General features: G+C 50.0%; 1 protein-coding gene across 3 annotated transcripts in view; it reads left to right on the plus strand.

The window, feature by feature from the left end:
* The window catches only part of Pik3c2b (phosphatidylinositol-4-phosphate 3-kinase catalytic subunit type 2 beta), a 65,787-nt gene extending 55,327 nt beyond the window's left edge, over positions 1-10,460 (plus strand). For all 3 annotated transcript variants that reach the window (XM_052201228.1, XM_052201231.1, XM_052201229.1), the window contains exons 24-33: positions 978-1,147; positions 1,433-1,589; positions 1,918-2,027; positions 3,021-3,222; positions 3,605-3,729; positions 4,454-4,571; positions 5,403-5,484; positions 5,823-5,929; positions 7,205-7,333; positions 8,105-10,460. In XM_052201228.1, the coding sequence (XP_052057188.1) occupies positions 978-1,147; positions 1,433-1,589; positions 1,918-2,027; positions 3,021-3,222; positions 3,605-3,729; positions 4,454-4,571; positions 5,403-5,484; positions 5,823-5,929; positions 7,205-7,333; positions 8,105-8,293 (1,389 nt within the window). In that variant the 3' untranslated portion in view covers positions 8,294-10,460. The remainder of the gene's footprint in view (positions 1-977; positions 1,148-1,432; positions 1,590-1,917; positions 2,028-3,020; positions 3,223-3,604; positions 3,730-4,453; positions 4,572-5,402; positions 5,485-5,822; positions 5,930-7,204; positions 7,334-8,104) is intronic.
* The last annotated feature ends 258 nt before the right edge of the window (positions 10,461-10,718 follow it).

Here is a 10,718-nt window from a genome sequence, read left to right on the forward strand (position 1 = left end):
ACTATGTAGACCAAGCTGGCCTCAAACTCAGAGGCCTGCCCTGGGCTCCCAAGTTCCCAAGTGCCACCACACCTGGCTCCCTCCTCCTTTGTGTGTGTGTGGTGTGTGTGTGTGCGTGCGCACACACATGTGGATTTAGTGCACAAACCCATGGGTGTGCAGGCCAGAGCAGGGCATCAAATGTCTTCCTCTATCAGTGTACTTTGCTGTCTGTGGAGAGGGGCTGTTGAGGAGCTGGCTAGGCTGGCAGGCCAGTGAGCTCCCAGACTGTCTGACTCTGTTCCACCACACTGGGGTTACGGGCATGCGCAACCATGCCCAGCTCTTTTGTTTTGTTTTGCTTTGTTTTGTTTTGACATTGTTACTGTGGACTCAAACTCAGATCCTCGTGCTTATGGTGCAGATGTTCTTACCCCAGCCCTTCTCACCTCCCTTTTGCCCCAAAAATATCCCCAACACATTTTACCAAATAGAGATCTGATTTTCAAGTGCAAAACACTACAGGAAGTGTGAAGCCGCCTGAGCTCTTCTCTGGAGTGCGGTGATTTTAATTAGACAAGCATTTAGCTGGCGTCAAGTACTCTGGGAGCGGAGTGTTATCTGAGGCAGGAAGACGGGTGAATGAAGAAGGGTCAGGCACTTCTCGTTCCCGATCCTCCATAGCCAGACTCAAGTCAGGGTTATCATGACCTGCGGAAAGGGTTTTAAGCATCAGCCTTTCCGTCCACTGAGGTTCTCCAGTCTGGAATTGTTCGTGTCCACTGTCTTTCTAGCCAAAAAAAAAAATCAAAATCAGGTGAAGAGTATCTACAGACATATAAACCTTCCATCTCCTACTTCAGGAAACATGGAGGTCATGTTTTCTGTACCTAAGTGTGTGCTTTGGTGTATGACATGTGCTGGGTGCTGTCAGGTTCACATGAGAGAAGGTGGTCAGAGCTGGCTGTGGCTCCACCACCTGCCTCCGCTTCTCACAGGCTGTGGAGAACTTCATCTACTCTTGCGCTGGCTGCTGTGTAGCTACGTACATCTTGGGCATCTGTGACAGACACAATGACAACATCATGCTGAAGACCACGGGCCACATGTTCCATATAGATTTCGGCCGCTTCCTGGGCCATGCACAGATGTTCGGTAATATCAAGAGGTAAGAGGCTTCAGAGCTGGGACACAAGACAGTGACTGGAGCAGCTGGGCCTCAGAGCGCTGACCCTGGGCTGAGCAGCTCTGGAGACCAGAGACTGATGAGTTCAGGTTTGTGCGCAGCCTTGTACAACGATCAGATCTCCTTCCTCACTGAGGACCAAGCAGAGTGACAGGAAGCTGTGAGAAAGTATTACCTGAGGGAGCAAAGGAAAGCAGACCTTGATGGAGCTTACGAGGTGACCCCCTCTCCATATTGACCTTCTTCCCCTGTGTCCCCTTGGCCTAGGGACCGTGCCCCGTTTGTCTTCACCTCAGACATGGCGTATGTCATCAATGGGGGTGACAAACCTTCCAGCCGCTTCCATGATTTTGTGGACCTTTGCTGCCAAGCCTACAACCTCATTCGCAAGCACACCCATCTCTTTCTCAACCTTCTGGGCCTGGTGAGAAGCCCCATCTCTTTGTGAGCCCTCCTCCTCATTACCTGGCCCCATCTTCAAGGCTGCCCTGGATTGTTCCAGAAACTTCCTGGAGCTCCACTTCTCTCAGTGGTGTTACCTGCCTTCCCAAAGGGCATCCAAACTACCCAGCGACAGTGGTGGCTGGCCTCTTACTTTAGCCCCCTCAGTTCCAGTGGCCCTCTAACCCCTGCCACAGCATCTGTCTATAACCCCAAAGGATCAGTCAGCCTGGTATAGAAAACCCTGCCTTACGGCAGGGAGGAAGTGATGCTGGGCCGCTGTTAGAGTCAGATCTCCTTTCCTCTTCCAGATGTTGTCCTGTGGAATCCCCGAGCTCTCAGACCTGGAGGACCTCAAGTATGTGTACGATGCCCTGAGACCTCAGGACACAGAGGCCAATGCCACCACCTACTTCACAAGGTAACACGCAGCACAAACCAGTGCTGCTACCCAAGTAGTGCACAGGCTGCCAGGTTGGCAGGAGCAGGCTGGGCAGTGGGGAAGAACCCAGATGTTAGGGCCAGGGCTTTGATCTGCCATCCCCATCTTTGTTCCTGTCTGCATTCTGAGGCTAATATGTATAAATAGCCCTGGCTGTCCTGGAACTCACTCTGAAGACCAGGCTGGCCTCAGACTCAGAGATCTTACCTCCCGAGTGCTGGGATTGAAGGCGTGCGCCACCACTGCCTGTCTCTTATTTGTCTTTTTAGCAGGACCCAACCAGAAACTTTGTGTAGAAGTCAGAACGGAAGCTGGATTTATAAAAAGGTTTTATTTTTGGTTTTTCAAGACAGGGTCTTTCTGTGTAGCCCTGGCTGTCCTGGAACATGTTCTGTAAACTGAGTCTTAAAAGAACTCAGAGATCCACCTACCTCTGCTGGGATTAAAGGTGTGAGTCCCCACACCCGGTTTATAATCATTCTTTTGGTCTGACCCTTGCCCTTTCAGCAGACCTCATGGAGAATTTAATGATTTTGAGCAGTGCCTAGAGCAGTCCTTGAATTCCGTCTGATGGAATTCCGTCTATGTGGACATGTGCTGTCCCAAGTTTCCCTCCTCCTTTGGCAGGAGGAACAGGAACTCTGGATTCACAGACAGAAACTGCATGAGGTGATTGTGTCAATCGTGTGCTCTGTGAGACTGTTACATTGGGAACGTAATTTGATCTGGTGGTCATTTTCAGGACTCGGCTGGGCATGGTAGCACATACCTGTAATCCTGGTACTTAGGAAGCTGAGGCAGGAGGATCACCATGAATTTGAGGCTAGGCTACACACTGAGATCCTGTCCCCCTCTTCCATAGAAAAAAAGGAAAAAAAAAATCTCAGGACTTGGAATATCTGCTTGGGCAGCTTTCGAGGCAAAGGGAGGTTGGGTCCTTGGCTACATCCTCTGTTTGCCATGCTCAAACAGGTTGATTGAGTCCAGCCTGGGCAGCGTAGCCACGAAACTCAACTTTTTCATCCATAACCTGGCTCAGATGAAGTTCACAGGCTCAGATGACCGGCTCACCCTCTCCTTCGCTCCCCGGACACATACTCTCAAGAGCTCCGGCCGCATCCGTGATGTCTTTCTCTGCCGCCATGAGAAGATCTTCCACCCCAGCAAGGGCTATGTAAGTGTTCCTCCTCTCTGACCCTCTAGCTCCCTGTCCACTGGCCTTCTTAGGGCCAACTCTGTCTCCACGCCTGCACAGTGGGCTCTGGAATTTACTGAGGTCATTACACTGGGAGTAAACCCAGACCGACCTGTTCCCTCGCTGATGAGACCTGCATAGTATGCTCGGAGCGCTGAACTGGTTGGTAATTCTGTGAGTCATGTGTCCTGTGAGACACGGGCAGGAAGTCTCTGCTTTTAGGTTCCTGCCTGTGTGTGGCCTATCCTCTTATCTCCACTGGAGACTTAACACGCACCAACGCACACACGCACGCAGGCACTCCTACTCCCCCCTATAGGCAGCCGCTCAGGCAGGTGTACTCTGAGTCTGGCCTTTGCAGATCTATGTGGTGAAGGTGATGCGGGAGAATGCGCACGAGGCAACCTACATCCAGAGAACGTTCGAGGAGTTCCAGGAACTGCACAATAAGCTGCGCCTGCTCTTCCCCTCTTCCTTCCTGCCCAGGTAGCCCCTCTCCCCCAGTCCTGCCAGAGCTGAAAGAAAGATACAGGGGGAGCAGGAGGGCGGGAGCTAGCAGGACTGCTGTTTGAGAAAGAACCGTTTCAAACTGAGGATCTGTCTGCCTGGTGTTGGGCTTGGTAACAGGTGCGCCCCCTGCTGGCTCGTATTAACAGACATCCCAACCGCCTTGCCCTAGCCTTGGAAAATAAAACATGGGGGTGCCAGCCAGCTGGCTGAAAGCAGGGCACTAGGTGAATAATAATAATATATAGTATATAAATATAGTAGTATATATTATATATATTAATTAAAAGGGAAGGACTTTCAATAGCTACATCATGAATGAGCCTAAATGAAAGATGCCAGGGAGCAGATGATTCTATTTATTAGAGTCCCCTAGAGTAGTCAGAGTCATAGGACAGAGTGCAGAATTGATGGCTGAAGTGTGACAAGTGTGCTGCCTCTGCTTTGCAAGGTGAAAAGAGTTCTGGATCTGGCCGTGGGTGGTGTGTGTATGTGTGTGTGTGTGTGTGTGTGTGTGTGTGTGTGTGTGTAGGCGCAGATGTGAGCACAGACTGGGGAGGGAGTCTGTTAGGAGTCAGGGAGGCAAGGGTCCCCCAGAGGGAAGCTGCTGGCTAATGATCAGGTCACTAGAAATGCATATGAAATGTCTAAGCCGTCACACTCACCCCCTGTCCCTTTGCCCTTCTTCTGCCTCTCACGCTAGCTTCCCTAGTCGGTTTGTGATTGGCCGCTCCCGGGGAGAGGCAGTGGCTGAGAGGCGGAAGGAGGAGCTAAATGGCTACATCTGGCACTTGATTCACGCAGCCCCTGAGGTGGCTGAGGTGAGTGAGTGGGTGGGTGTGGGGTGTGAGTCCTGCGGAAGTCATGAGGGGTCTGTGAGCTCAGGAATGACCAGTGCCTGGCTCTACCTCAGATGAGAGAGCAAATAGCCTCAGACCTAGTTTGGGTTTGTGGTGGGTCTAGCCTCAGACCTAGGTTTGGTTTGGTTTTGCTTTCATTTCCCATGCTTAGTTAGCAACATTCTCCAGAGAAAGGCTTGTGTTTCAGCCCCAGGGATGCGTCCTACCCCAGCCATGCCTGTCCATAGGGAAGTAGAGAAGAATACAGTATTGTAGACTGCTTTTGGCCCAAAGTGGCCTGAGTGTTTTTATTGTTTTTGTTTTCTGTTTTGTCTTTTGAGGTGGGGTCTCATAGTTTTTGTTTTTGGAGACAGGGTTTCTCCGTAGCCCTGACCATCCTGGAGACCAGTCTGGCCTCAATCTACCTGCCTCTGACTCCTGGGTATTCAGTCATGTACCACTGCCACCCAGTTTAGGATCTTATGCTGTAGCTCAGGTTAGCCTAGAACTCACTTTGCAGACTAGGCTAACCTTGAACTTGTAACAGTCTAGCCTTTGCTTTTTGAGTGCTGAGAGTATAGGAATTGGTTCCCCCACCCATCCAACCTTTGGCTGCTTTTTTTTTTTTTAAACTGTATGTGCTTGTGTTAGTCTCTCTCTCTCTCTCCCTCTCTCTCTCTCTCTCTCTCTCTCTCTCTCTCTCTCTCTCTCTCTCTCTCTCTCTCTCTGTGTGTGTGTGTGTGTGTAAATAAAATTAACCCTTCCTGGGCCTTGTCTTACTGAGGAGTGGCCCTGTTTTCTGGTCTGTTCCAGTGTGATCTGGTGTATACTTTCTTCCACCCCCTGCCCCGGGATGAGAAGGCTTCCGGCCCCAGCCCAGCTCCGAAGTCCTCAGGTAAGGCACCTTCCTGGTGGCTGTCCGGCCAAACCACAGCCCCACCTCTTTGTCAACTTTCTTTCCTGTCCAGTTGCTACTTTCTAAGGCCTCAGGTTTTCCATCCAGGCTGTGGTGTCCACAGCTCTTTGGCCGGGTTCCCTAGCTATTTAGTTAGTGATTACTCTGTCAGATAAGGTACACTCATCCCGACCCAGTTCCATATCGCATTCCAGAGCACGTGAGTATCAGAAACCTGCAGGCTGGGGCAGGGGTTCAGAAGGGAAACAGAAATGTCTGTCTGGCACCAAGCAGGGGCACTGCTGGCCTATAGACCTCTGTTTCCTTTATTTCTACAGATGGGACATGGGCCCGGCCGGTCGGGAAGGTCGGTGGAGAGGTGAAGCTGTCCATCTCCTACAAAAACAACAAACTCTTCATCATGGTGATGCATATCCGCGGCTTGGTAAGCTCAGGCCGGGCTCTCATCTGGTCCTTGGTCTTTCTCTTGGTAGTTTTTGGACGAGTCAGTCCTACTCCGCCCCTGGGTAATGAGAGTAACCACAGGAGTTTATTGAGCCTCTACCACAAGCTGCCCACATTAGGCCTGCGGTTGACCGGGCGATTCAAGGCACAGCTGCTCGCTTTCTGTGGTCTGTGGCAGTATCCTGAGTCCTGAGAGCCACTTTTTAAGATGATATTGGTGCCTCACTCCAAGGGTTGCTGTGGGGATGAAACAGTACTTGGGAAGCTCTTCCTTTCTGAGTAGTACTGTTATGGTGATTATAGTTTTATAAAGGAGAGACCTACAGGGCTTCTTACCTGGTTGTAGCAATAGATCCATGTAGACAGGTGAGTGGAGACAGGACAGCCCTTGGGCTTCCTTCAGGCATAGGCAAGGCAATATGTAGTTCATTTTGGCCCAGGTTCTCCCAGCATCATGAATGGGCGAGGAAGTTTTCTTGGGCATTTGTGATGTGCAGTATCCGGTGTGGCTTACTTTGGGGCTCGGAAACCAAACACTGAACAGAACCAGTTTAAGCGAATCGGAAGTTAGCTGGCCTTGAGCAAGCAGCCTTTGCTCTCTGACTCGAGCCTCTACTGCCCCACTGAGGGCTCGAAGGGACCAAACGACACATTAATCATGGAGAAAAGATGCTTGGAGAGACGTGACAGCTCATTTACAACTGTAGCACAAGCCAGACAGCGATATGTTCCTTTAATCCCTGCACACGGGAGGCAGAGGCTGGAGAATGGCTCTCTGCGAGTTGGAGCTGAGCCTGGTCTGTATAATGGACAGCCAGAGCTGTGTAGAGAGAGAGACCCTGTCCTGAAAAACTGAAACTGAAAAATAATATATATATTATGTAATCATAGTAGGTATTTTTTTTTATCAGAGTGTAGTGAGCTGGGAATCAGACAAAAAGATTAGGTGTGGGGCTCATAGGTTAAGAGCACTGACTGCTCTTCCGAAGGTCCTGAGTTCAAATACCAGCAACCACTTGGTGGCTCACAACCATCCGTAATGAGATCTGACGCCCTCTTCTGGGGTGTCTGAAGATAGCTACAGTGTACTTATTTATAATAATAAATAATTAAATCTTAAAAATAAAATAGGTGTGTATCACAAAAGGCCAGAGGGAGAGCACGAGAGAATCTAGATCAGAGTGTAGCTTCAGGGATGATTGGAAAATGGAAGTGCTGTCAGGACCCTTCAACTTCTGTTTGCATTCCATTGTAGCCACCACTCCAGGATGGCAATGACCCTGACCCCTATGTAAAGATTTACCTCCTTCCCGACCCTCAGAAAACCACAAAGAGGAAAACCAAAGTGGCCCGGAAAACCTGCAACCCTACCTACAATGAGATGGTGTGTGGAAAATGGGAGGGGAGGGCGCAGGGAAGGGGAGGGGTTCACAGGCTGCTTCTTCGATGATTTATTTATTTGGATTTTTGAAACTCAAACTCCATATGTAACCGAGACTGGCCTCAAACTCCTGCTCCTCCTGCCACTGCCTCCTGAGTGCTGGGACTCTAGAGGTGTGCCACAGGGCACCTGGCAACCGACCAACCGTCCCTTCTTATAAATCTGTCATGTCAGAGCAAGTCACACTGGTTCACTTGCTGCCTCCTGCTCAGTGACAGCCTTGACAATTGTGGTGTGGACTGTGCTTTTTCTTTTTTCTTTTCTTCTTTTTTTTTTTAATATTTATTTAATATTTTATTTGTGTGTAAGGGTGCCCGTGGCTGCCAGAAGATCGAATCCGATCCTCTGGAGTTACAGGGAGTTTTGAGCTTTGAGACGGCAAGCCACTCTTAACCACTGATTTGTTTATCCAGCCTCCACGTATTTATACCTGTCCCTTTCCCTTTATGATGACCGCTTTCCAAAACCCTCAGGGTTGCAGTTCTCCAGACAGAACTTGCGCCCTTATTATATGAGGAGGGGGAGCCTGCTGCCCTGTATGGAGGATGATCAGAAGCTGCAATAAATACAATCCCAGCATTTGGGAGGCTTAGGCAGCATTGCGGTGTGTTCCAGGCCAGCCTGGGCTACACGTCACCCTGGGGACTGGACCATCTCTTTCCGAATTCCCCGTGTCTCACCGCTTGCCTCTCTTCCCAATGCCCGTGCTCGCAGCTGGTATATGATGGGATCCCCAAGGGAGACCTGCAGCAGCGGGAGCTCCAGCTGAGCGTGCTGAGTGAGCAAGGATTCTGGGAGAACCTGCTGCTTGGGGAGGTGCACATCCGCCTTCGGGAGCTGGACCTGGCCCAGGAGAAGACCGGCTGGTTTGGACTGGGATCTCGAGGTCACGGAGCTGTATGAACCCACTCATGGTCCAGGCCTGCGCTGCTGCCCAGACCTGGGGGAGACGCCTCCCCCACACCTAACTCCTTTGCTAGGAAGGGGCAGAGCCCTCGGTGGCCTTCCCCACGGTCCAGGTGGACCTGACCTCCGTGAGGGGGCTGGAAGAGTCCAGCGCTATCCGCTGGCCCTTCCTCCACAGACTGCGCCAGGGTCGGTTGTGCTGAGCAGCCCCTTGAGGGGTTGCAGCAGAGTTTTATGTTTACCTTGTGTCAAGGGAGCAATGCCTGCTTTGGGGTGTGTGGAGTGCGAGTGCAGGCTATGTGAAGTAGCACTTAGAAGGGGAGGGTGGGTGGATATTTTATTTTTATTTTTAAAAAATGAAATAGTAATGTTGTCCTAACTTGGACAGGAAGCTTTGTGTGAGAGGGGCATGCCGTGCCTCGGAAGGCAAAAGAGAAAGACTATTTGATTTTTTTTTTTTTTTTTGTATGATGAAAGTTCTTATTGGACTTTTTCTCCAGGATTTTTGGGGGTTTGTTTTCTAGCTATAGGAAGTATCGGGGAGGGCCCCAGTGGGTCCTCGGTAAAGCTCTCCCTCTCTCCGACAGACTGGAGAGGGGTGGGGAGGATTGACCGACAGCCGGACCGACGCTCACTCTGGCCATCCGATTTTGCCTCCAAAGGAGGGCATCGTGATAACTACGTGTGTAAGGAAGGGCCTTCCATAGTAGGGTTCCGCCGAGGACCTAGATTCAGGGACCCATGCAAAGTTTTTCCTCTCCTCTTCCCTGCTGCTTGGACTCAGCTGGAGCACCTTTCTTTCCCCTTCCCCTCTGTCTCTCAGCCCTCTATGGGCCACCCAGTCCTGTGAATGCACTGGGGTACTTCTGTGCTCCATCTTGTTTGATGGGACAAAATGCTGCCAACCCTTAGCTCAGCTCTGGCCACGCCTGTAGGAACAGGCACATCGTGCCACTTGCGGCTTCTGGGAAATGTCCCCTGAGACGTCTACCGCTTTCTTTTCAAACCCTGTTTCTGTCATACTTTAAAAAGAACTTCATTCTGTAGGGCCACAAAGCTCTTTAGGGCATAGACCAAGAGATGCCCAGCCCATAGCAGAGGAGGCTGGGAAGAATGAACATTGGTCAATGTAATTGTTTCTTCTGGTTATTTTCCTGGCTGGATTGGAACAGCATCCTCTTTGGAAAACAAACACAAGGTTATTTCAACCCCTTCCTTCCATCCATCCTTCCTTCCTTTCTTCCTTCCCTCCTTCCTTTTTTCAAGACAGGGTTTCTTTGTGTAGCCCTCGCTGCCTTGGGACACACAGAGTTCCACCTGCCGCAGCCTCCCAAGTGCTGGCATTAAAGGCATTGCCGCCACCTCCTCCTGGCTCACTCGGCTTCTGTATGTGGTGCTAGGGATCAAACCCAGGGCCCTTTGAGTGCTAGGCAAGCGCCGCACCACCAAGCTGTGGCTCTGGCCCACCTTGCATTCTTCCTTTTTCACCAGAGAATTCAGAATCCACTCTTGGGTTTCCAAAGAGTTTCCTCATTTTAAAGGTGACAGCAAGAGACTCAATTTAACTTTTTATGTTTTTTAAGACAGGGTCTCATTGTGTAGAGTAGGCTGGCCTTGAACTCATAGAGATCTGCCTGCCTCTGCCTCTGCCTCTGCAAAGGAACTAACTTTTAAAGGAAGAGTTAGCAAGGACATGGCAAACAGTTTCTCTGTGACCCCATTACTGGAGAGAGAAAAGCCTCACTGAAGCCCCACAGAAACAACAAAGAAAGGTTTTTGTTTTGTTATTGTTTATTTTGCTTCTGTTTTTGTTTTGTTTTTAATGAGAGAGGATATCACATAGCCCAGGTTGGCCCCAAACTCCTATGTAGATGAAGATAATAATCTTAAGCCCCTGATCTACTTGCCTTTCCAACTCGCAGGTGCTAAGATTACAGGCGTGAGCTGCTCAACCATTTTTTTTTTCTTAACTTAAAATGTCAGACCAGTGAGGTGGCTCAGGACTTGCCCTGTCAACTTAAGTTTGATCACTGAGACCTTCAAGATGGCAGGAGACAACCAATTCCTACAAGTTGGTTTTTGTCCTCCATATGCACTACACAACATATGTACACAACATGCGTGTGCATGTGCGCAGGCAAATACACACACACACACACACACACAGATGACATAATTTTAAAATGCCAAGGACAAAGCAGCCTGCTGAAGGCAGGAGAGCAGAGCCGGAAAGCAGTGGAACCTTCCAGATGTTTGGACCATAGAAGAGCTTCTGGCTTTTTGCCTGCAGCTCATTTTATTTTGACCTTTTACGTCACTGACTTAAAGAGGTCTGTGTACTGTACCCACTTCCCACGCTCCTTTATCTTCTACTTTCTCTGGAATTGTATTTTTTAATAAACGACATTTGAGAAAACAAAGC

This window comes from Apodemus sylvaticus, chromosome 12 (genome assembly GCF_947179515.1).
Source record: "Apodemus sylvaticus chromosome 12, mApoSyl1.1, whole genome shotgun sequence".
NCBI lineage: Eukaryota > Metazoa > Chordata > Mammalia > Rodentia > Muridae > Apodemus > Apodemus sylvaticus.